This window comes from Erpetoichthys calabaricus, chromosome 10 (assembly GCF_900747795.2).
Source record: "Erpetoichthys calabaricus chromosome 10, fErpCal1.3, whole genome shotgun sequence".
Lineage (NCBI taxonomy): Eukaryota > Metazoa > Chordata > Cladistia > Polypteriformes > Polypteridae > Erpetoichthys > Erpetoichthys calabaricus.
In genome coordinates this window covers 40,302,487-40,330,205 of record NC_041403.2, presented here as the reverse complement: position 1 = coordinate 40,330,205, position 27,719 = coordinate 40,302,487, and the positions used below count along the sequence as shown (strand labels likewise).

Here is a 27,719-nt window from a genome sequence, read left to right as displayed (position 1 = left end):
CTGAAGCAGTTCTGTAATGAAGAGTTTATCAAAATGTGATTCACAAGTACTGGAAGCACTTGTTTGAGGTTATTGTTTGACCAGTTATTAAATCCAACAGTTCACTTACTTTTTCCACAGCACACTGTGAATGTTTGATGGGAATGATAAATAAAGGTACGAAAAATAATATTTGTTTGTGTGTTGTCAGCTTAAGTATGTTGTATTTGTCTGTATGTGTGACATTTTATGACCAACTAATTCAGTAAACCAGGTCATCCCAAAGGGTTTGCATACTTTTTCTTACCACTGTATAGTAATACAATTGAGGCTGACATACAGGCAACTGTTCACATCTGCACAACACGCATGAGAATATGAGCAATTCTTTTTTCACCACTTGTTCACATGTGTGCTGAATGGGTTTATAGTTTCATTATTGTCTAGTGTGCAGAGTACAGTGGAATTCTTACTTGCATGAACTAAGCCTTATCTTAACATGTCACGTTTACAGAGACATCAAAAAAAAAATTTAAAGAGCTACTGTAGTTCAATGCAATGTGTCTATGAAAAAGGATTTATTTAGTACACCATGTTATACATATTCATTCACATGATATAATCAAAGAATGTAAAGTAAAATATTAACATGCAGTCTACTTATTTTGTCATCTACCTATCAAGTCATGCGCAACACCTTCAGATATCTGAGGCAGAGTTTTTCCATTACTTTTAGGTCAAATCCTACAACTTTGTAGCCCGTCTGCTACCTATTTGTTTAGGTGAATACATTGCAGTCATTTATTTAATTTTCAAAATAAGGTGAATGACACCTATAGTACAAAGTGTCCAAACTGGAAATCTGTGTGGATTTCTTTAGAATTGCCATAGGAATGCTCATGGCTCTCAAAATTTCAGTTGGAATTTTCACTTTCCTTATCTTATCTTTATTATTAATTTGCACTTTTTTTAACCAGTGGTTAATTATAGAAGTCCAAAGGCAATGGGAATCACATTCACCTTTGCACCTGGTGTCCATAAAGTTCAGTTAAACAACACTGACTAGTTTTATCTCTAATAGCAGCGGATGAATTTCACATGCAGTCCACACCTGCTTGAGTTCAGATTCTAAGGTATAAAAAGCCATGAATCTCTTAAGCTGAGCCTTGAACATCTTTCTGTCACTAACGGTCACCATGAAGCTGCTTGTGTTCGCGTGGATACTTGGGGTGTGCTGGGCTCAGTACAATCCTAACACTAAGCCGGGCACAACATCCATTGTACATTTGTTTGAGTGGCGCTGGGCTGATATTGCTGAGGAGTGCGAGCGCTTTCTAGCACCTAATGGTTTTGGTGGTGTTCAGGTACAGTATGCAGTTACAAGTACTTTAGATTGATACAAGTCTAACTGAAATCCCATTTTATATTGTGATTCTAGAAGATGGTTGTAATTATTCTTTTTTTTATCTTTACAATGCTATAACAAACCTAAATATACTTGGTTTGTGAAGCATATTCTATAATTAGTAATCGGTTAATTGTTTTTGCATTATGTATACAGTAAATACATGTTATCATCTCTTTGTGTTGGGTAAACAGTGGTAGAAAAATTACTTTATATATGTGTGTGTGTGTGTATGTGTGTGTGTATACATGAAAATGAATCAGTTAGGATACAATGGCTTGAATACATAAATCTATGATAGACTGTTTTCGATATACGTGTGTGTGTATATATATATATATATATAGTCTGAGTCCCGACCTGAATTGTGTGGGTGGTTACCTACCAGGTAACGCTTGTGGTTGCTCTGCCATTCGGCAAACATCCGCCACGGTGCCCTCTTCAGTATGTATGTGATTGTGTGTGTATGTGTGTCCTTCACATGCTGCAGACCCATCAAGACATGGACTACACAAGACATCTGAAGCTGTCCAGTAGTATCTGGCACCAAGATGTTTACAGGACATCTTTTAAGTCCTGTAAATTATGAGGTGGGACCTCCACAGATTGGACTTGTTTTTCCAGCACATCCCACAGATGCTCAATCAGATTCAGATCTGGGGAATTTGGAGGCCAAGTCTACGCGTTAAACTCTTTCTCGTGTTCCTCAAACCATTTCTGAACAATTCATTACAGTTTGGCAGGGTGCATTATCCTGCTGAAAAAGGCCACTGTCATCAGGGAATATTGTTGCTATGAAGGTCTACGTGATCTGCAACAATCTTTAGGTATGTGGTATGTGTCAAAGCAACATTTACATGAATGCCCAGAGCCCACATCATCACACTGCCTCCGTTGACTTAACTTCTTCCCACAGTGCATCCTGCTTCAATCTCTTCCCCATGTAAATAATGCACACACAATCTGCCATCCACTTGACCTAAAAGAAAATGTAATTCATCAGACCATACCACCTGCTTCCTTTGTTCCATGGTCCAGTTCTGATACTCAGGTGCCCATATGTCCACTTTAATAAAAGGAAATGTGTCTGTGTGCCTGTCTGGGTGTCCATCCATTTGTTACGTCTCTGTCATTCCAAAATGCATCACAAACATTAACACTGTTTTTATGAATTCCATACCAAATGGCATATAACAGAGACATATGCATTGCAAATGTTAATGCTGAGGTCTATGTTATGTACTTGGATTTCAACCTAAGGTAGGTAGCACTTGTAACAAATAATGTATATATGTGTGTATGTATGTGTGTGCCCAAGAAACAAAAATATAAATCAGATTGGACAAAATGACTTGAATTCATCTATAATAGATTGGCTTGGAAATATATACAGTATATTGTTATGTGTACATGCAGTGGGTGAGCACAGGAAGTGATGTCAGTGGAGGTATAGCCATCAATCTTCTGGTCTGTAGAGGGAGGAAAAGAAAAGGCATTAGCACACAGTGCCAGCTCCTGGAGCAGCAGGAAACTACCATTCCCAGAGGACTTAAGCTGTCCCCTATGCTCACATGCATGACTATATATATATATATATATATATTTATATATACATATTTGTTTTAATTATATCAGTTCAGATATATACATTAGTTGGAATATATGCAGATTTAAATACAGTACATCAGTTTGGATATAAGTTTCCACACCTTTTTTAAACTCTTAATTTGTTAAGAATTTCAAAAACAAATTACATTACTTTTCTACAAAGTCACCTTTAGTCACCTTCCATTACGATGCAGTTTTCCCAGTCACATGACACTCTCACAACCAATTACTGCTCCTCCCACCTTCACCGTTTCCAATGAAAATATGAAAGTGCAGAAACATTTTTTAAATATATTTTTATACATACCCCACATTCAGACGTGTTCATTGCCTTAGATCAGTGATTCTCATACTCAGTCATGGGACCCCATGTTGCTCTACATTTTTGTTCCAACCAGTTTTACAATCATTGGGTCATTTTACCTCTACTTGATCTTATTTATTTAGCTGATCTTTTTTTTTTTCTCTTCTTCTGCAGTCAGAAAAGCACAGTAGTGTAAATTTTACATTTCTAAGACATTTTCAAATATTTGTACTTTTGCTATACCTTTAAATATTTCATATATTTTCAAACACTAAAATTATCCCAATGTAATATGTATAATATAAGTACAATACAATACAATACAGTTTATTTTTGTATAGCCCAAAATCACACAGGAAGTGCCGCAATGGGCTTTAACAGGCCCTGCCTCTTGACAGCCCCCCAGCCTTGACTCCCAAAAAATCCTAGTAGGGAAAAATGGAAGAAACCTTGGGAAAGGCAGTTCAAAGAGAGACCCCTCTCCAGGTAGATTGGGCGTGCAGTGGGTGTCAAAAGAAGGGGGTCAATACAATACAATACAGTACAGTACACAGAACAATTTCTCAATATAGTAAGAAATAAAAAATATAAATTTTAGAAGTACAGAGCAGAATTTAACAGTAGATGATATATCCCATAATAAGATTTGGATTTGTATAGAGTCCTGGAGACCTCATCCTTCAAGCTGCCTCCCCCATTTGGCCATTCCACAGCTGAAACAGTGCTGGGCCAGCCAATCCGATGAAAGGACCCCTCTCTCCCACGATTCCTGCGATCCTCCATCTGGGATGACTTTTCCTTATGCAGGCAAAACAACTTGGCAGGTGGGCCATGGCACCAAGTGCCACATTTGAGTACCGAGAAGAAAAACAGAATAAGTGAGGGTTAGTATACAATTATAACTGTCATGTTACTTATGTTTAAGTGCTAATGACTAACAACAGAGATGCAGTCTGTACAGTTAATCAGCAGCTCTAGTCAGGATATGCTAAACTGAAGTAGTGAGTCTTCAGCCGGGATTTAAAAGCTGAGACCGAAGGTGCATCTCTTATAGTAGCAGGCAGACCATTCCACAGTTTAGGGGCCCTGTAACTAAAAGCTCGACCCCCCACTGTTATTTTATTAATCCTTGGAATCATAAGCAGACCGGCATCTTGAGATCTTAATGTGCGCTCTGGTTTGTAAGTCATGATAAGTTCAGACAAGTAAGCCGGACCTCGACCATTTAATGATTTATATGTTAAAAGAAGGATTTTGAAATCTGCCCTAAACTTAACCGGGAGCCAGTGTAAGGATTTAAGAACTGGAGTTATGTGTTCGTATTTTCTTGTTCTTGTAATAATTCTCGCAGCCGCATTTTGGATTAACTGGAGGCTGTATAAAGAACAGTTTGAACATCCAGTGAACACCGCATTGCAGTAGTCAATCCTACTAGAGATAAATGCATGAATTAGTTTCTCAGAATCCTGTTTATTTAAAAAGCGCCTTAATTTCCTAACATTTTTAAGATGGAAGAAACATGTTTTGGACAACTTTGTAATATGCGCTTTACATGACATGCTAGAGTCAAAGATAACTCCTAGATTGCGGGCTGATTCAGTAAAATTGACTGGGATTCCCATTGAGTTAAATGATGACAAAATATTATTGTGATCAGCATCATTCCCTCCAACAATTAACATCTCTGTTTTATCTGTATTTAAAGACAAGTAGTTCTTATTCATCCACTCCTTTAATTCACTAACACAACTAATTAAAGACAACAGTGGAGGAACTTCATTTGATTTAAATGAAAGGTATAACTAGGTGTCATCTGCATACGAGTGAAAATTAACATTATGTTTCCTAATGATAGATCCCAGTGGAAGCATGTACAGTGAAAACAGTAAAGGTCCCAGTACTGAGCCCTGCGGGACACCATATTGAACTTCTGTGTATAATGATGGAGTACTGTCAGCACATTTCTATACATATTGGAATCGATTTGATAAGTAAGAACTAAACCAAGCGAGCACGGTGCCTGTAAGCCCAACATCATTTTCTAGCCTGTGCAGTAAAATAGAATGGTCGATGGTGTCAAATGCTGCACTTAAGTTCAACAACATAATTACAGTTGAGTTTCCTTCATCAGAGGATATCAGAATGTCATTTGCAACCCATGTTAGTGCCGTTTCTGTACTATGACCAGTGCGAAAACCAGACTGGAATTTCTCAAATAAATTGTAATGCATAAGGTGTGTCTGAAGCTGACTGACAACTACTTTTTCTAGTATTTTAGAGAGTAGTGTTTGGTATGTTCTAATAAAAATTTACCAAACTTTTGTAACTTCTATTTTGACCCCAAAACATTAACCCTGACAAATAACAGCTTGTTTAATTAAACTAGGAGAGACAACTAAAACAGAAGTTTGTTGGAGCAAAAACCTGCAGCCACATAGAGTCCTCAGAGCTAAGTTTGAAAACCGCCGTTTTAGATACGTCAGTTTGGATATTTAGATTAGATGAGCTATATACATTAGTTTGAAATATCGGTTTGGATTTACAGGTCACCACAGCATGGCAGCCTAGTTCAGCGTCTCAGTTTCGTTTAATCATTGTTTTAACATCCTTGCCATTATTGTACATATTTTATACCAGATTTACAAACCTGTCAGGCTTGTTTTATTTCAGAGGTCATACTGGTCTTGTGTCCTCATACTTTCCTTTTCTTATTTCACATATTGCACAAATTCCCACCACGCCCCCTGCTCTGTCCCACCATGCCTTATTCCACCCACCTCTCTCTTGGTGTCCCCACCTACGTATTGGAAATCCTTCTCAGAAGCTTATTTTTCTGCTACACACAAAATGGAGAAGAAGTGATATTTTATAAGACTAGGGGGTTTGCCCCCTGCTCGCTTCGCTCACCAACATCCGAGTTGGCGCTACGCGCTAGCCACTTTGCAGTTCTGCCAATCGTGTATGGGAATGCAAATGTACAATTTCAACAGATAGTTATTTTCATGGGAATTGTTACATATGCATAATAGAGCTAACTATTTTACATTACAGCGAGTAAATAACCATATTAAGAAAAAGTAAAACGTAATAATTTGAAAGTAAATTATGTTTCATGTTGCGTTAGAGTTATTCATTGTGTTATACAATTTCGTTCTGTTTGGATTTGAAATTAACACGCAAATACTTTTAAAACTTACACTTTTACTGTTAAACTTCAGGAAAAACTATTTTCTGAATTCAATTTTCGCCAATATCACATTGAATTTTGATTCTGTGTTTGGACTTACATCGATAGATAGATAGATAGATAGATAGATAGATAGATAGATAGATAGATAGATAGATAGATAGATAGATAGATAGATAGATAGATAGATAGATAGATAGATAGATAGATAGATAGATAGATAGATAGATAGATAGATAGATACTTTATTAATCCCAAGGGGAAATTCACATACTCCAGCAGCAGCACACTGATAAAGAACAATATTAAATTAAAGAGTAATAACAATGCTGATAACAGTGTAGGTATACAGACAGACAATAACTTTGTATAATTTTAATTTTGTCCAGCTCCGTCAATAGAGCCTGCCTTCCTCACCAGTTTGTCCAGGCGTGAGGCGTCCCTCTTCGTTATGCTGCTTCCCCAGCACACCACTGTGTAGAAGAGGGCACTCGCCACAACCTCCTGATAGAACATCTGCAGCATCTTATTGCAGATGTTGAAGGACGCCAGCCTTCTAAGGATGTATAGTCGGCTCTGTCCTTTCTTATACAGAGCATCTGTATTGGCAGTCCAGTCCAATTTATCATCCAGCTGCACTCCCAGGTATTTATAGGTTTGCACCCTCTGCACACAGTCACCTCTGATGATCACAGGGTCCATGAGGGGCCTGGTCCTCCTAAAATCCACCACTAGCTCCTTGGTTTTGCTGGTGTTCAGGTGTAGGTGGTTTGAGTCACACCATTTAACAAAGTCCTTGATTAAGTTCCTATACAACCTCCTGTCCATTCATGATGCAGCCCACGATAGCAATGTCGTCAGCGAACTTTTGCACGTGGCAGGACTCCGAGTTGTATTGGAAGTCCGATGTATATAGGCTTAACAGGACCGGAGAAAGTACAGTCCCCTGCGGCGCTCCTGTGTTGCTGACCACAATGTCAGACCTGCAGTTCCCGAGACACACATACTGAGGTCTGTCTGTAAGAGAGTCCACAATCCATGCCACCAGGTATGAATCTACTCCCATCTATGTCAGCTTGTCCCTAAGGAGCAGAGGTTGGATTGTGTTGAAGGCGCTAGAGAAGTCTAGAAACATAATTCTTACAGCACCACTGCCTCTGTCCAAGTGGGAGAAGGATCGGTGTAGCATGTAGATGATGGCATCCTCCGCTCCCACCTTCTCCTGGTATGCGAATTGCAGAGGGTCGAGTGCATGTCGGACCTGTGGCCTCAGGTGGTGAAGCAGCAGCCGCTCCATGGTCTTCATCACATGTGACGTCAGAGCGACAGGCCGGAGGTCGTTCAGCTCTCTAGGACGTGATATCTTTGGGACAGGGGTGATACAAGATGTTTTCCAAAGCCTCGGGAGTCTCCCCTGTTCCAGGCTCAGGTTGAAGATGCGCTGTAGAGGACTGCCCAGCTCCAACGCACAGGCCTTCAGCAGTCATGGCAATACTCCATCTGGACCCGCTGCTTTGCTGGTACAAAGTCTCCTCAGCTCTCTGCTCACCTGCGCTGCTGTAATTGTGGGTTGGGGGGAAACTCTGTTCTATGCTGGTATCAACAGAAGGATGGTTGGAGGGTGCACTACTCTGAAGTGAGAGTGGGTTAGGGTGGTCAAACCTGTTAAAAAAGTTGTTCATCTGGTTTGCTCTCTCCACATCTCTCTCGATGGTGGCACCCTGCTTCGAGCTGCAGCCAGTGATGATCTTCATCCCATCCCACACTTCCTTCATGCTATTGTTCTGCAACTTCTGCTCCAGCTTTCTCCTGTACTGCTCCTTCGCTGCCCTGAACTGGACTCGGAGTTCCTTCTGCACGCGCTTAAGCTCATGCTGATCACCGCCTTTAAAAGCCCCTTTCTTCTGGTTCAAAAGGCCCTTGATGTCACTTGTAATCCATGGCTTGTTGTTAGCATAGCAGCATACTGTTCTTACTGGAACTACAATGTCCATACAGAAGTTGATGTAGTCAGTAGTGCAGTCAACAACCTCCTCAATGTTCTCACTATGTGACCCCTGCAGGATATCCCAGTCTGTAATTTCAAAGCAGTCTCTCAGAGCCTGGTCTGCCTGAGGGGACCACTTCCTGAATGAGTGTGTGGTTGTAGGTAGGACCCTCACTCTTGGTTTATAGTGAGGCTGAAGCAGAACCAGGTTATGATCTGCTTTCCCAAGTGCAGGCAGCGGGGTGGCATTGTATGCGTCTTTAACGTTTGCATACAGTAAGTCAATAGTCCTATTTCCCCGGGTGTTACAATCCACATACTGGGAGAATTGTGACCTGGGAGTGAATATCGTTTCTTTCTCTCTAATAAATAAACCGACTTTTTTGAATGTTTGGCTCTGAGATTTGTTAATTGTCTTTGCAAAAGCCATTCTAACTGGAAACTGTTAACATTTTAATACGAATGGCATATCAAGATCTCCTATGGTGTATATTGTTATCCGCGGGAGATATACTACATTACTTTTCTTGGATACATCTTTCTTTCAACAGTAATTCGGGCAGTGGAAGACCGTACGGTGCTAACAGTTGTAGATATTCTTTGGGATATTGTAAGTTGATGTTTTCATCTTCCACACGATCACCACCAACTGTTTCAGCATAGTCTATTGATACGCATTTAACCAATTTGCCGTGTAACCGATCAATAATTTTCACTTTAATTCATAGTACTAGGGTATTGTACCGTGTTAGCCATTATGAATGTAGTGAGAAATCAAGCAAAATGACACCTTTTATTGGCTAACTAAAAAGATCACAATATGCAAGCTTTCAAGGCAGCTCAGGCCCCTTCTTCAGGCAAGATGTAATCACTTACATCTTGCCTGAAGAAGGGGCCTGAGTTGCCTCGAAAGCTTGCATATTGTAATCTTTTTAGTTAGCCAATAAAAGGTGTCATTTTGCTTGGCTTTTCTCCACTTTAATTCATTTAACTTCAGCATTTCTCTGTGCTAGGATTGCCCGTGAACTCATTTCTTCTGTTGATAACCCTTCGGGATGAAATTCTCCAATAAGATTTGGACATAATAAGTCTTCTTTAATTGGGAACTTAAAGTGAGGAACACGTAAAAATTTATAAGATCTGAGAGAGCAGGAACTGTGTCTATCAAAAGCATTCACACGAATGAGATGTGAGATGACTGTGTGTGTGGTTGAATATGGTTGAGAGGAGGGCGGGACTTGAAAAAATCTCATGGCCAAAGTCTCGTCTCAGGATTTCCTTTTATAATAGAGAGATGTTATTTCAGCATGACTGCACTGTACCACATCCTTTTGGTGTGGGAAGAAAACTAAATTAGCACATGTAAACTCCACAAATATAGAAGTAGAGATTTTCTTAATGCATACTTTACCATTTACAAATTTATAGTGACATACAAGTGATGCATTTTTCATTTTTAACCCGCCTATGAATTGATCCACCATGTCAAATGTGGTTACATTCATTTGAAATAAGGAAAATGCGGGATTCTTCTGGTGTTAGTCATATTGTCCCTGCTTCCTCATGTCAGGTGTACAAAACAAAATGTTGAACTCCAGCTTGATCTGTGATGCATCTGCACTAATCACTCTGACACCCATGGAAATGTCCACCTTTCAAATTAACTTTTTTTTTTCTGTCATTCTGTAGATTTCTCCTCCACAAGAAAGTATTCGTCTTACTAATCCATGGATGCCTTGGTGGCAAAGGTATCAGACCATCAGTTACAATCTTTGCTCAAGATCTGGGACAGAAAAAGAGTTGAGAGACATGGTGACGAGATGCAACAACGTTGGGGTAAATATTTTTGCTCTTAAACAGTCAGCTTCAGTTAATGGATTTTTTTAGTATTTTATGTATAGTGATCACTTATACAAAACACACTACAAATAAAACAAAACAAGTGAAAGCAAGTTAAAAATGTTTTGTTCCACAAATGTATTTTTGCATAAAGCACATGCATTGTCACTCCTGTGGTTAATACCAGATTAGTGACCTGTTGCTGTTCACACTTATGGAAAGGTTACTGCAAAATTATCTTACTGGTGAGACCCTTAAGAATCTAGTTCTGTCCTATTTACTTTTACAGTACTTTCTGCTTCAGAATCCTATGGTTTAAGGCAGCATTTCTCAACTGTTTAAGTATTTGCGACCCAAGTTTTCATAACAGTTTTAATCACGCCCCCCTAACGTTTTTTGAAAGGAGCCCACTAATACCAATTTGTTCATTTTAAATTAATGATATATCATAGATACATGTTTTATTATACCTACTTAACTTTTATCGACATTTATCTAACTCTATATTTATTTTTCTAATATCAGAATGTAGTTTAAGTTAATTTGTTTTGGTTTCAATAGATGTATTTTTCATATTTTTCATTCTTGTTTTCTTTTTTTCACATCTTTGCGCCCCCCTTTTTGTTACATCGCGCCCCCCTTGAGGGACCCACCCCCACAGGTTGAGAACCACTAGTTTAAGGAGTCTATTAAACAGAAATCTGCATCTCTTCCATAGCAGGGAAAATTAGGTGAGGTGAAGTTTGAGTTTCTGCATTTAGCTCACAAAACAGAACATTTCACATCACGTAAATTATCTTGAAGGGACAAAATGATTATCTGTAAGAATGGTGCTTTCTTGAAAATGTACACTCTAAACAGGTTCAGATTCTGCAGGGCAGCTGCTTGCGCTGGAAATTGTATTATATAAAGTGCTTTGTGCTAATGTGAATATTGAAGAACATTAAAAAAAAGAATGACTGATAAATCCCTTAAGCTACAGCCTGTATTATATTGTTTCCAAATCTATTCCAGTTTCTTTTTTTTAATTTGTACTGAAACATGATCAGTTTTGGACGTATGGACTTCTCATTTTTAGGTTCGAATTTATGTTGACGCAGTAATTAATCACATGTGCGGAGCAAGTGGAGGAGCTGGTACCCATTCTTCATGTGGGACTTACTTCAATGCTGACACCAAAGATTTCCCTTCTGTACCATATTCTGCGTGGGATTTCAACGACGGCAAATGCAAATCACCCAGTGGAGATATTGAGAACTATCATGACATCTATCAGGTTTGAATCTAGTTTATTTTGAATTAAGAGGTTCCTCCTTATTATCTTGATGTATTGTATGAATGACGTGATTATAATCCATAATCTCTGACGAGAGCCACCTAGCTCGTTCCCATTTTCACTTTTGTCTTCTGGAGAGTGCTATGTGCTTCAGGGACATCTTCTTCCCCCAGGCCACAAAGTCACTGAACTCCCAGTAACTTGATCCTATCTTCCCTGCACTGTGTTTTGTACTCACCTGCTGGTTTATGTGAAATTGTACTGCACATTACATTTTTCACTCTTATTTACTGTATTTATGTATTTTCTTTACTTATTTACTTATCCTCTGCTTCTTCTTTTTCTTGTTTCAGCTGCTCCCATTAGGGGTTGCCACAGTGGATCATCTTTTTCTGTATCCTCCTGTCCTTTGCATCTTGTTCTCTTACACCCATTACCTGCATGTCCTCTCTCACCACATCCATAAACCTTCGCTTAGGCCTTCTTCTTTTCCTTTTTCCTGGCGGCTCTATCCTTAGCATCCTTCTCCCAATATACCCAGCGTATCTCCTCTGCACATGTCCAAACTAACGCAATCTCGCCTCTCTGACTTTGTCTCCCAACTGTCCAGCGTGAGCTGGCCCTCTACTATCCTCATTTCTAATCCTGTCCATCCTCGTCACACCCAGTGCAAATCTTAGCAGCTTTAACTCTACCACCTCCAGCTCTGTCTCCTGCTTTTTGTTTAGTGCCACCATCTCCAACCCATATAACATAGCTGGTCTCACTACCGTCCTGTAGACTTTTCCTTTCACTCTTGCAGATACCTTTCTGTCACAAATCACTCCTGACACTCTCTCCATCCATTCCACCCTGCCTGTACTCTCTGCTACTTTTATTTATTTACGCATTTATTTAGACATCACCCTATCTATCTATCTAACCGTGGCACAAGAATTTCACTATGCTCTCACAGTGTATGTGACAATAAAGATCTCTAATCTAAACAAGTAATTCTGCTGTTCTTGATAGGTGCGAGACTGCCGTCTGGTTAGTCTTCTTGACCTCGCTCTTGAAAAGGACTATGTGAGAGGCAGAATCGCAGAGTACATGAATTCCCTCATTGATATTGGAGTGGCAGGATTCCGAGTCGATGGTTGTAAGCACATGTGGCCTGGTGATTTGAGGGTGGTGTTTGATAAGCTGAAAAATTTGAACACAAAATGGTTCGCAGAAAACACAAGACCCTTCATTTTCCAAGAGGTGAGAGGTTCTTTGGTGGTCAGAAAATAAAACAGAATTGAATTTGGTTTCTAGTGTGATGTAATGTGAAATTTCCTTTCATTTTTGAAAGTAACAAACCTTTCTGCTTTCCATCTATGCCATGCATCTTCTTTAGGTAATTGACCTTGGTGGAGAACCTATCACAGCCAGTGAATACTTTGGACTTGGCCGTGTTACAGAATTTAAGAACAGTGCAAAATTAGGGACAGTCTTCCGCAAATGGGATAATGAAAAAATGGCTTATTTAAAGTAAATGGAGATTTTATTTTTTTAAATATGAAATGAAAATGATGAGTTGCTGTCCTTTTTTTTTGTTTCTTTGTTCGTTTAAAATTTTGCAGATGTATTCCTCATGCAAAATATTTCTGAAATAGTTAACATAGTTATTCAAAAAGACTTCTGTAAATTATTTTACTTTTTCTTCTATGGTGTGCACTTGATATGGCTGAATTGATATCTAACTCACCATTCTGGCTTGATTTTCAAAACAGTATGACATATATTTTATATATTCCTTTATTTTTTATTCTTATTCTTTTAAGAAATTGGGGAGAAGGTTGGAGTTTAATGTCCAGTGACAAAGCAGTAGTGTTTATAGACAATCATGACAACCAAAGAGGGCATGGACCTGGAGGAGCTTCAGTGCTCACTTTCTGGGATTCAAGGTAAGGCATCTAAACCATGAGGTAAACTCACTAGCATGATACTTTTTGTTACTACTAAAGCATGTGAGTATCTAACACAATAAAATTGCTGAATGGTCTGAAAAGCAAACCAGACAACAAAATAAAGGGTCCAAATTCTAAACGTGTATACCTACTTTCAACAATATTGGGCCATTGTGGAGTCATAATAACAGGTATAATAGACAGGCCATCTATTACTTAATAATTAATCATTATAATTGGGTAATAATAATAATTATTAATATTAGACAGGTGTGTATCACACAATAACAATGGATAACCAAGATTTTGCTTCCTGAACACTTTAGGGTGTATCTTATGGATTTTAGCCTGCTGAAAATCCCCTTTAAATGTTCCTATCATGTACTGTTCTATTGCAATCATCCATTTTTATGATTTTCTCTCATAATATAACTATACATATACAGCACAACAAATACAACAGGAATATCTGTGGTAATCTACAAGTAGAGGTGCAGCTGCCAGTAATGTAGCTTGGATATTGCAAGTACTACGAATGGGAGAGCCATGCTAAGGGGCCTCATTACATTAAAAAAACTGGCTGCTCCATAAGCATTTGGTTCTAAGACTGAAAAGGGTGGCGCATAAAATAATTGTTGACCCAACAGAGATATTTTTGCTGCATCTTATAATAATTTGATTGATTGAAAATTTTTTGAAAGTGATGAACAAAGAAAGTGAATTGTTTCAATATCTGAGACAGGTGTCTCTATGAATAACTGATTACAAAATTAAGGAAGTCATTTTTGTTGGTCTACAAATCAATGACATCAATGTTAGTCTGGCCGGAGGAAATCTCATGGAAGGATGTTGTTGAGAATGTTGTTGGCAACCAACAAGCAGCAAAATCCATCCAGTTGGTTGCCAACATGCTTCAAGCAAGTTCAATGTGCCAGTGAAGATTCATTTTCTGCAGTCACACTCGGACTTCTTTCCTGCTAATCTTGGGGCAGTCAGTGATGAACATGGTGAAAAGTTTCACCAGCACGTTGCATCGATGGAAAAAGAGTATCAGTGCAAATGGAATCAATCAATGCTGGCTGAATATTGTTGGACACTGCAATGAACAGCATCACATGCAGAGTATGAACGACAACCAGCAGCAAGACATTTCAATTCAATTGCACTAATGCAATGTGTCAGCATCATTAAGCAATTAAACACGTTAAATTCAAAAAAGTGAATTTTGTGTTTCTCCAAATTACTACGTGACACCGTTGATTTGAAATTTTGTGAAATTTCACCTTGAAGCTGTCTATTATAATCATCAAAAGTTTTTCATGAAGGAAAACCTTTGAATAAATTTGTTGTCCAATGTAATCGAGCAGTTTGGCCTGTCATTTAGGATTCTGACCCTCTGAATGTCTTTCCAACAATGTCTTCCACACCAGTTTTCAGAAAAGACCTAACTGTTCTGTGCTTGGCTTCTACTATATGTTAGAGAAGAGGGTGTTATGGACACATGTGTCTTTGTATAAATTAGGATAAGGAATGGAACTTTAAAACATTGTATGCTGAGTGTTAGGTGGTTGGGATGATAATTACCTCTTTTAAATCTAAAGTAATTGTCTTCTTCCAGCAAAAAGCAGATTTTTACCAATAGGTCATGGGTAAGCAGTAACCCCAAGTAGCTTGGGGCCCTGTTTACCAGTGAGAGTTTAGATGACCATGAGATTGACAAACAAATCTGTAGCAGTAGCAGTTTTTTTTTGGAAATTGTGCCAGGCCATGGTGGTGAAGCAGGAGTTAAGTCTTTGAATAATGTTTTCATTTATTAGTCTGCCTACACCCATATTCTCACCTATTGTTGTAGGGTTAGAGAAGTTACCTTAAAGTGGGGCTTAGACATACAGGCAGATTTTGGAGAATTACTGTTTCTCCAGCTCATTAGGAACCAGTAGAAGTGGTTTGAACATGGAGTTATGGGAGCTGTACAGGCATGGTCTGCTTTGAGAAGGCTTGTGTCCAAAACCAAGACAATTCTCAACAGGAAAATCAAAATACAAATGATAATTAATATACTATAGTATCCACCCTACTCTTTCCTAACTGCTAATATGCAATTTTTCAGGGGAGTATGATGAGCATTTACTAACCATTGTAATTTGTCATTTTGGAAGTTGGAGGAAGGAATGACTGAACATGAAAACCAATCCAATTTCCATATTCTTTGCTGGTGGCAGGAAAATAGGCTAGAGCAACAAAGAAAATTGCTTGGAGTTGACTGTACACCAATTCATCCAACCATTTTCTTAACTTGTTTAATCCAGTAAAGCGTGCATATCCCAGTAGCACTGGATATAAAGCAGTGTTCAACCTTGATACCTTCATGCACACATTTAACAAATTTAAAGTCTCTCATACCAGCATAAGTTGGAGATATCTATTTACATGACCATTCATGGGGCATGAGATAAAGCAGGAGTACAACAAGATGGTGAGGATTTACAAACCCCGTGAAGACAATGGCTGAGTTAGAAACTGAACACTGGCTTCAGGCTAATTTGAGGGCTTGCAGAATATCAGATTCATATATATGAAAACCCTCAGCTACTTTGTCCATATAGATCTAACATTGTCCAAGCTTTTGATTTTTTCCTGAATCATTTGTGTCTTTTTCATAAATTGACAAAACTGGGTACAACACTTTTAATTTCTTTTATTATACCTTTTAACTTCCCTATGTAATAAATGCTATATTCTAAATTTTCCTAGGTTATACAAAATGGCAACAGGTTTCATGTTAGCGCACCCATATGGAGTCACCCGTGTGATGTCAAGTTTCCAATGGCCCAGGCATATTGTCAATGGAAAGGTAATGTTACCACATTAGTGTGTTTATGTAATAATTACCATCTATTATATTTACAGCAAGCATCTAATTTTCATTACCACTGTTCTTGGGTACTTCCATATCACAGAAACATTTTCCCACTGCTCCTGGGAAATTCCATGGTGCCCCCAGGCCAGTAATAAGATATAATGCCTGCAATGTGTCACCCAGATGTCATGGTACTTTGTCATGCCCAGTACGGTTTCATGGAAGGCACCTAGCTGACATCCTGACTAGGTGCCCAAATCATCTCAACTATTTCTTTTTGATACCACATGGCTCTGAATTCTTGATCTCTTCATCCTGTCATTAAGAGAACAGATAATTGTGCTCTTGGTCTCATTCTTTCTGTCATTACACAAATGTTGAACATATTTCACAATAGGGTGAACTATTTACTTGTCAGTTTAGGAACTTACTTCCCTCTTCCCACTCAGTACTGCCAGTGCTGAATCATGATCCTCTCTACTTCATTTGCAAATAAGACCAAAAAGATACTTATATTCCACCTCCTTTTTGGGCAACAACCTCTCCAACCAGGAGGGACAAGGCCACTGGTTTTCCTTAGAACAGCTTGTCTTTTGATATAGAGTTGATGATTTCCATCTCAGCCACAGTACACCTGCCTGTGCACCTTTCCAATTGGCACTAGAGGTCACACAGGTAAGGCCAAAAGTGGATATTCTTTATCCTAAGGGCAGCCGCCCCCTACGCAACATTGAATCGGACAGCACATCAAATTTAAAGTTACTTGATCATGTCGAATAGAGGATGTTAATTTATAAAACAGAAAATTGCAGGGCATGATAAGTTACATGACTTGCTCATGACGTTTGAGTATAGTTTCATATTTCCAAAGTACAGCAAGTTAGCCACATTTTGACAGTCAATTAATGTGCTGTATGATAGCACCACTGGCTGTACAAATGTTTCCCAGCTGCAGTCTCGGCCCACCTTTTTCCATTACAATTCAATACGATTTATTTTTGTATAGCCCAAAATCACACAAGAAGTGCCACAACGGGCTTTAACAGGCCCTGCCTCTTGACATCCCCCCAGTCTTGACTCTCTAAGAAGACAAAAGAAAACTCCCAAAAAAAACCCTTGTAGGGAAAAAATGGAAGAAACCTTGGGAAAGGCAGTTGAAAGAGAGACCCCTTTCCAGGTAGGTTGGGCGTGCAGTGGGTGTCAAAAAGAAGGGGATCAATACAATACAATACACAGAACAGAACAAATCCTCAACACAATATAAAAATAAAAATTTTACAAGTACAGACCAGAATTTAACAGTAATTGATATCACATAATATGATTTGGATTTGTTTAGAGTCCTGGAGACCTCAACCATCAAGCTGCCTCCCCCATTTGGCCATTCCACAGCTGAAACACTGCTTGGCCAGCCAATCTGATGAAAGGACCCCTCTACCCCACGATTCCTGCGATTACTCCATCAGGGATGACTTTACCTTAGGCAGGCAAAACAACTTGGCAGGTGGGCCGTGGCACCAAGTGCCACGTTTGAGTACCGGGAAGAGAAACAGAATAGGTGAGAGTTAGTAACAAATTATAACTATCATGTTACTTATTTTTTATTCCTAATGACTAACAACAGAGATGCAGTCTGTACAGTTAATCAGCAGCTCTAGTCAGGATATGCTAAACTGAAGTAGTGAGTCTTCAGCCGGGATTTAAAAGCTGAGACTGATGGGGCATCTCTTATAGTAGCAGGCAGACCATTCCAGAGTTTAGGAGCCCTGTAACTAAAAGCTCGACCTCCCACTGTTATTTTATTAATCCTTGGAATCATAAGCAGACCGGCATCTTGAGATCTTAATGTGCGTTCTGGTTTGTAAGTCATGATAGGTTCGGACAAGTAAGCCGGACCTTGGCCATTTAATGCTTTATATATTAAAAGGAGGACTTTGAAATCTGCCCTAAACTTTACCGGGAGCCAGTATAAGGATTTAAGAACTGGAGTTATGTGTTCGTACTTTCTTATTCTTGTAATAATTCTTGCAGCAGCAGCATTTTGGATTAACTGGAGGCTGTATAAAGAACAGTTTCAACATCCAGTGAATACCGCATTGCAGTAGTCAATCCATCCATCCATCCATTTTCCAACCCGCTGAATCCGAACACAGGGTCATGGGGGTCTGCTGGAGCCAATCCCAGCCAACACAGGGCAGTAGTCAATCCTACTAGAAATAAATGCATGAATTAATTTCTCAGAATCCTGTTTATTTAGAATACGCCTTAATTTCCCAACATTTTTAAGATGGAAGAAACATGATTTGGACAACTTTGTAATATGCTCTTTAAATGACATGCTAGAGTCAAAGATAATTCCTAGATTGCGGGCTGATTCAGTTCAGTTTTTATACACCAAACATCAGGCAGCCTCTCTGCTGTTTGCATAAAGCAGTGTTTCTCAACCCATGGGTTACGACCCAAATGTTGGTCACTGGATGCCTTAGATGATCATCCCATATCAGCCATTGCTTTAAAGTTTTATGTGGCTACTGATTTCAGATTTCAGTCCTCCACCAGTCAAAGAGACATTTTGTTCCTACATATTGGAGAGTTGAAATGACTGACATAAGTCTATTTATGAGTAGATGACAACCTGTTATACACCACATGCTTCTTTAAGAAAGCAAGAGAACATAGTTCCACAAAAGCCCTGTAGCATCACCTACTCTGAACGCTTCCAATTCTGTATCAATCTCACCAGATTAATCCCAAAATCCTGAATCAAAAAGGAATTTTAAAAGAAGCTTCAACCCAAATTTTCTGAGGTACAGTATATATTTACTTTTATCATGAAGTGTGGCAAGCAATTGTTGTAATGCATATCTGCAGTGTAGTAGAACTAAATGAAAGCATAAAGCCTTCCAAACCATAAACATGTTTGGTAACAAACCTTGCAACTTACAGAAGTAAATTGTTTGACCTTTTTAAATGAGAAAATGTAAATTTTGAGCCTTCCAAAAACATTCTAGTATGTTTGTATAACAAGCTAGTAGGCACTTGGAGTATTGACTCATTGAAAATGGAATTAACGAATACAAGAAAGCGCACACTGCAGGACAGCTCATCCTGGCTTCTGCAATAAATATACAGACTGGTATTGTAGACAAGTCAGTTGCCAGCAAACTAAAACATCTTCATTCTGCAATCTCTTCATTCATTCCTGATTTCTAAAATCTTGTGAAAATCAGACAAGCTCAGGTTACCCCTTAAAAATGACAAATGGACACTAAATTTGATTCAGTGTTAAACACTCATGTGTCAAGTTATTTTTGGATGAATAGCTTGCATATCTATAATGTACACAGTATTTAAGTGTTGCATATGTATTTAATGTTGTTAACCTCCTTAGCGTTAGACCTGAATATCACTCAGGCTGTGAAAGCACTGTTAATCCCTAGTGTCACTCAGGCAACTGTATAGATGTGTCTTGCGTAAGTGTTAGAGTCGAGGATTACTCGGGCTGTAAAAGTGCCAACAGCATTAGCCCCTAGCATTACTCAGGCAACATTATAGACATTTCCTACATAAGCATCAGGCCTGAGTGTTACCCATTTAACGGTCTGTAGTCATCTTCTCCTAGCCTCATAATGGCGTCTCATAAGAAACGTATTTCAGCAGCCCCAGGAGTTGCATTCTCTTGACAGTGATACAAGCAGTGATAACAAAGTGAATCTGTCCTCAGGCAGTGGAATTGAAACTGACAGTGAAACTGAAAGTGATTCTGATGAATTCGAAAGTGATGGTAGCGTTTGGGTTTCTATTGACTGTGCTTCAAATAAATCAGCACCACCTAGTTTGATATTTGTGGAGCTGCCAGGAATAAAAGTGAACATTGACAACCAAGATCCACTTACTTACTTGAAGTTATTTCTTGATGACGACGTAATTGAAAGAATTGTTGTTGAGTCGAACCGTTATGCTGAACAGTGTTGGGTAAATGACCATAAACCTAAGTAGTTTTCCCATTCAAAGATATACCACACAAAATACATATTTTGACAGTTCAGTATTAGCATTGTTATGATTATTGTTCATTTCATATTATTATTTGTATCATTATTATACCTTTTTACACTAATGGCTTTGTACCTTTAGTGTTTTGCACATTTCACAGTAGAAAGATGAGATTTAATAAAAAATGTCACTTTTCAAGCCAAAAATGCAACACTTTTCACATGTTTTTTAGAGAAAAAATGTAACACTAATGAGGGTAATATGTGCGATTCTGGGGAAAATGTTAGTTAGTTTACATTAAAATTTCTACTAATAAATTGTTTATCACTGAACACAAATAATAAAACTAGGTCACAAGGCCAAATAGGTTGATAACCACTGGTCTAAAACACCCATTTTCCTTCTTTCCTTGTGGTCATATTGTATGCATTGTACATCCACCTGAGTGCTAAATCATACCCATATGAGCCCACCCTGCTACTTAAGATAAAACCAGACCTCAAGGAATGTTGTGGGCTGAGTCACTGGAGATGTCACACTACATAACTGGAAGTGAAAGCTATGACTGAAAATCACTGGAAAAGTTGTGTAATGCTTAAATTGAACCTTTTTGTCTTGTTTGCAATAAAAAACAAATAGGAAACAGATTACACCTTACAACAACCTAAAATGCATTTGACTCGATGTCAAAAATGAAAACACATCATTACAGCCCACAGACAAAATGACTGAGTGGCATGAAACTGTGACCCTGAGTCCCTGTTCTCTTTGTCACTTCCATTCATCCACCCATTATATCCTAACTACAGGGTCACGGGGGTCTGCTGGAGTCAATCCCAGCCAGCACAGGGTGCAAGGCAGGAAACAAACCCAGGGCAGGGCGTCAGCCCACCACAGGGCGCGCACACACATACAACCACACACACCAAGGACAATTTAGGATCGCCAATACACCTAACCTGCATGTCTTTGGACTGTGGGAGGAAACCGGAACACCCGGAGGAAACCCACGCAGATATGGGGAGAACATGCAAACTCCACGCAGGGAGGACCCGGGAAGCGAACCCAGGTCTCCTTACAGCGAGGCAGCAGTGCTACCCACTGCGCCACCGTGCCGCCCCTCTTTGTCACTTTCACAAAACAATAAAAAAATCTTCCATACTTGGTTATAAGCCTACTCCAGGCCTACATAACACATTTAGGTTTGGCAACCTCTTGTAGCCCATCAAATTACCTTCTCAAAGACAAAGAGCCAGCTCTCTAAACCACTGCCAACACTAAATCACATTTTACATTTTCATCAGAGTTTCATTTCTTGTGTCCAAACTTTCTGCAATCTCGTCAATATCCACTCACAAACAAACAACTGGTCAATTATTGCATGGCCATGATGGACTCTCTGCTTCCTCTTCTGAATCTGGTTAGACTCTTCATCAGAATTTCACATGGGCTTTCAGGAGAGGTCTAAGAGTGTGATTCATCAGTAAAACCTTCTGATTGTCCTTAAAACCTTAGGAATGCATACAACAAAGATATTCAATCTAAAACAAGAATAAACATACATTAAGCGCATTGCAAGATTTTTAGAGAAAAGCCAAGCAAAATGACACCTTTTATTGGCTATAAAAGGTGTCATTTTGCTTGGCTTTTCTCTACATTCATAATGGCTAACACGGTACAGCGCCCTAGTACTAAAGATTTTTAGAGAAATTATATGAAATAATTGTTACTTTTTACTTACAACATTACAGACTGTGTATCATTTCTACCCTATTTTTCCTTCCAAGTTATGACTTTATACAGAAATGTTACCTTTCCTTCCTGAATGACATGTTTATAGGCCATTGTAGAATATTGTATAAGAAACTGCTTAACCGAATGCCTGATTTTAAATTCTCTGTCACTTAGGATGAAAATGACTGGGTAGGACCACCATCCTACAGTGACGGAAGCACAAAGCCTGTTCCCATTAATCCTGACAGCACTTGTGGAGATGGCTGGGTCTGTGAGCACAGATGGCGTCAAATCAAGTTAGCAATTCTGTTTTTGTCTCAGCCTTCAGTTATTTGCACAGCATGCCAGAAATCTCTTTTGTCTGGAATTGTTTATTTTATATCTGGATTTCTGATCCAATGGATAAAGTCTAATGGAGTTAACAGAGGCAAGGATGAATGTCTAACCTGTAATTTTTAATTTTCCTTTTGACAGTTACTTTTTGAAGTACACTCTCAATAGTATGCCTGTTTAAAAGAAAGTAAAAAAAACCACTTTTATTATTCCAATATTCTTTAGACAGTGACTCTTACAGCTCATTGATGAAAATCACATCTTTCTAAATTGTGTGTCCTATTAGTGTTATCCTACACCAGTGGTCTTCACAGTTAGACTATGAGATGGAGAGCAGCACTGCCCAAAGCAACATAAATGAGAGAATGTATCATGTTTTGTTTTTTTCCACACAATATTTGGCTCTAAAGTGCAATGTAACATGCTTCATTAGTGGTCTGCATGGTAACTGCCTTAAGTGTGGCTGTGTTTACCCAAAATTACCAAAGTTCTGCAGCTTTAGTTTGCTTCATGGGATTCTGGCAATAACTTGACACGTTGAAATGATTCCACAGACAAAATATCTTTGTTTTTAAAAAAACCTTTACTAAAAAAAGCTTTAGTAAAATTTCAAAGTAAAAAAGTTCACACAAAAATAGAGAAAAATTGATACAGCAAAGAAAAGAAACGTTCTTGTTTAAGAAAAGTTCTGTTTAAAGCTTATATATCTTTTCATTCTTTAAGTTTGCTCATACAGTTGAACCATTTCTAAACGGTCAGAAAACTGTATGTCTATCCCATTTACATACTGCAAATGGGGCTTAATTAACACACTGTGTTTCAGATATAGCTAAGAAGGTTCTATCTCATGTTAACTTACGGGGGTAGAAGGCTATACCATAATCTATAGCAGGGGTTGTCAACTCCGGTCCTGGAGGACCACCATGGCTATAGGTTTTCATTCTAACCCTTTTCTTAACGAGTGTCCTGTTTTTGTTGCTAATTAACTTCTTTTGAACTAATTTGAATTGACTTGTCCTTGATGCGGTGGGTTGGCACCCTGCCCGGGATTGTTTCCTGCCTTGTGCCCTGTGTTGGCTGGGATTGGCTCCAGCAGACCCCCGTGACCCTGTGTTCGGATTCAGCGGGTTGGAAAATGGATGGATGGATGGACTTGTCCTTGAAGACTCAGACCCCTTAATGCAGGGGTCTCCAACTCTAGTCCTGGGGCCTCATGTATAAACGGTGCATACGCACTGCCTCAGCCATTCTTTGGCATAGATGAACATTATTTATTTCTGTGCCCCATTATGCTATGCAAGGCCAACGTGACATCACAAAGCTATAGCAGTCATGCACAGAACTTTCATGTATGAGTATAGTACTCATACTCCTCCTCTCATTTTAAGTTGCTGTCCGATTTGTTTCACATCGGTGTGATTTCACTACCTGATCTTTTCTACAAATGGATTTGCACCCTTCATGCATGTTAAAAAAAAAAAAAAACTTGCAGTATTTCATTTGAGGGGTACATTAGCTGACCATAATGGGAATATTATGAGTATGGCCCTCAAATACGTAACATTGATCCCTGTGTGCTCACTCGCTCCCTGCTGCGCCACATGGCTAATTTTGTATGCTGGCTGAATTAATGAGTAATTAGTCATGCACTGCAGCCACCAGTCAAAACAAGCCTTACAGGAGCCCTACTCCTCATGAGACCCTGTGAAATAATTATTACTATTTACAATGTCTTTCTGTCTTCTTGATGGAAGATGAAAGTGCAAAGCATCTGCACAATCAAATCAGTAACAAAAAAAAGACATTCAGCTCTGCCTGTAGCCACAGTTTCAAGCAATGGAAGGAACCAATCCCAAGGCATCACTTTGTGGCCGTGAAGATCTGAGCTCTTTGAGCACAATGATATATATTTTTTACTAGTTTGTGCCCATTTATTGCATGTTGTTTGTGGTTATCATTTTCTCTACATCTTTTATTGTTTGAGGCATGGCGGCACAGTGGTTAGCAGTGTTACCACACAGCTCAAGTCACAATTTTGGCCACAATTATCAGTCCAGCATAGTTTGCAGGTACTTCCCTAGCTTTCAGGGACACCTGATAAACCATTTCACCATTATAATCTACCCAGAACTTGTTCAGTGCCTCTTCCCCATTGACTTCAAAGCACTTAACAGTGTACAGTGAAATTCCAGAACATTTTAGATCTCATGGTGACGTGAACACTGTAGAGTTCACTCATCAGAAATAATGACATGAGCAGAAGAATGTATTCATCTGCTTGATGGTTGTAACGTTATATTTGATGTCGGTTTTGGAATTTCTTTTTAGTCAGTTAAGAGGCATCCCATAATGTTCTTACAACATTAATTGTTAACAATGGGGATTCACATACTGTATATTCTGACAAAAAGGACATCATTTTTTGCACACACTGGCTCATGTTAGGAAAGCCTGTCTTACAGCTTACAGTCCAGGAGTGTCTAATACCTGTTTCAAGTTCATCTTCAGCTTTTTACTTATCTACAGCTTAATAATTTAAATTTACAAAGAAGCACACTGAGCAGGGCAGAGAGGGGATGTGGGGTCAGGGAGAGCACATATAAAGGGGTTATCAATTAAAATGATCCTTGATACATGTACACCATTGCATCCAGGAACCTCAATTCAAGCTCATCTCCTCTGTCTTTCCCAATTTCGGGTTACTTTTGGTCAATGCTATCAGCTAGGGAGAGGGATGATATTTTTCTCAGGTAAATTCACTGCTGTCACTTGGTTTTGGAATAGATGTATTATACACATAATGATATCTGGATGTTTCTCTATCCCTTGGGTTATAAGATTCAGTGCATTCAGGTGGCATATGATTTCAGGCAAATGCCAATCTGACGATCGAGTCTGGATTTTCCAAATCTGGCTCATTTTCCTCATCTTCCAACAGAGTTAATGTGTATTTCTGTGAGGATGCTAAGAAAGATTTCACTTTATTGTAAATCGGTCATTATTTACAAAGTACGCACTATGGACTAAGACCATGTGGAACTTAATCTGCAAAGTATAAATTGATAATTCAGAGTCAAGCCATTGATATTTTGCTCACCTGTAAAGAAAATTAATGCTGTTAATCTTTTTGATTTGAGGGTTCAAATAATTTGATGGGACCCAAAAAGATTAATTATTACCATCATTACCACTGCAATACATAGACAAATAACTATGGCCATATAATAAAAAAACAGTACATGTTTTCATTTCCATTTTGTTTCTCACATGAATACTACTAAAAAGCAAAAGTGGAAAACAAAAACCACATTGTTAATTAAAACAATAGTTATCATTCAAAACAGGGAACAGATTCCTGACATCTGTTACTGTCGGTGTATATACTTAATTCAGTAAAGCTAAGAGAAGTAAATGCTTCTTTATGAGGAGTACAGTGCGAGGGTATGATGATTTTTAAAGGAATAGTATGTATGGACGCCAAACTTAATCACTTGAGCCATGGTGCCAGTTAAGTGTGGTTTACCACATCAGGCAGAATGTCATTTGAAGCTGCCAGGGAGACACATTGACCTGATACCTTTATCCTTACTGTATTTATCCGAGCTTTCATCAAAGTCATTAATAAGTTGTGTGTATTTCTTTTAATTATTTTCTAGAAACATGGTTATTTTCAGAAATGTAGTGAATGGTGAGAATTTTTCATACTGGTGGGACAATGGAAGTAACCAAGTAGCATTTGGCCGTGGTAACAAAGGATTCATCGTATTCAACAATGATGACTGGTACGTAAAGTAAAAAAGAAGAAAGAAAAGTAATAAGTAACATTTGTTGGTGACCTCTGCCAAAGGATTTTTATTTTGTTTCTAAGCTTTAATGTTGTCGCCATCTAAGTCCAGAATTCTTTATCTAAAGGTTTCACCCTGCTGGATATAAATACCAACTTGAGAATAACAATTTGATTGCAAGTTTTTTTATTTTCTTGTAACCGTTCTTCTTTTCTTCTACTCTTTTCATCTCAAGGTGAAGGAGATTGCAGGCTTAGTTGCATTTGATTATTTTCAGCAATAAATCAAACCCCTCATGGTGTCATTTTGCATTTCCACCTGACACCAGGGAACCTATTTCTGAATGTCTATGTTGTAAGCACAAGTCTTTGATTGCTTTAACATATTGGGATTTTTCACAGGACAAAAGGTCTTGGACCAAAAAAAAGAGAGATAAAAATCTTTCATTCAATCAGAATCACATCACCTTACCGTAAATTAACAAACCAAATAGAATTGTTTTTATGCAGCAATAAATGTGCAATAATAATAATAATAATAATAATAATAATAATAATAATAGGTTCAGCTGCTTCTTTACTTACATTTAGTTACATGTGAATTTTATTTTAGAGTTAATATGACTTATCAGAAAACACTTAACTCAACAGAGATAATCAATGAGACAATTTCTTGATATGCTTGAAAACTATTTTAAAGAGAACATCAAGCGCTGCTATCAACAGTATTTTATAAGAAATACTTTCGTTTCACCACATTTTAGAAAAACTATATACAGTAAAACCAACAACCTGAGGCAAAATTAAATAAAGATTAGAAAGCTATAAACTAAATCAATGGCACCTCATAAACACTGTTACACCTATCTATCTATCTATCTATCTATCTATCTATCTATCTATCTATCTATCTATCTATCTATCTATCTATCTATCTATCTATCTATCTAATACAGAGACTTTCAGTGTCACCTTTTTACCTAATATAGTGCCTTTCACAGTCACATCTCTATCTAATATAATGTTTTTCACAGCCATCTGCCCATCAAGGTGAGATAGTGATCTCTGTTCCAAAACTACACAAAATCTTTCATGAATGAAGAGAGGACACTTTATGCAACTATGCTACATTGCATATATTTTAATGAAAAAAGAAAGCTGCCAATTTCTTTTATTAAAATGCATGTAACCCTTTCAAATACAGTGTGGTAGTGAAACATCCAGGAAATGCAAATCCAATTCATTCAATGCTCATTGTGTGCACAGGAACATGGATGTCATACTACTGACTGGCCTCCCAGCAGGAACCTATTGTGATGTCATCTCTGGACAAAAAGAAGGAGGTCGCTGTACTGGCTTGCAGATAACCGTGCAGGGAGATGGAAGAGCTCGTTTTCAGATTAGCAATACGGCTGAAGATCCCTTTATTGCAATTCACATTAATGCAAAATTATAAATTGTGAAGCTATTCAAATAAAAAAAAAATGCCTATGTAG

General features: G+C 38.4%; 1 protein-coding gene across 1 annotated transcript; it reads left to right on the top strand.

The window, feature by feature from the left end:
* Nucleotides 1–1,080: 1,080 nt before the first annotated feature.
* Nucleotides 1,081–27,719, top strand: LOC114658950 (pancreatic alpha-amylase-like). Its single transcript, XM_028811101.2, has 10 exons — nucleotides 1,081–1,343; nucleotides 10,160–10,306; nucleotides 11,388–11,585; nucleotides 12,597–12,827; nucleotides 12,964–13,097; nucleotides 13,391–13,513; nucleotides 16,271–16,370; nucleotides 22,281–22,402; nucleotides 26,096–26,221; nucleotides 27,490–27,719. The coding sequence occupies exons 1-10, from the start codon at nucleotides 1,176–1,178 to the stop codon at nucleotides 27,677–27,679; spliced, it is 1,539 nt and encodes a 512-aa protein (XP_028666934.1). The 5' UTR covers nucleotides 1,081–1,175; the 3' UTR covers nucleotides 27,680–27,719.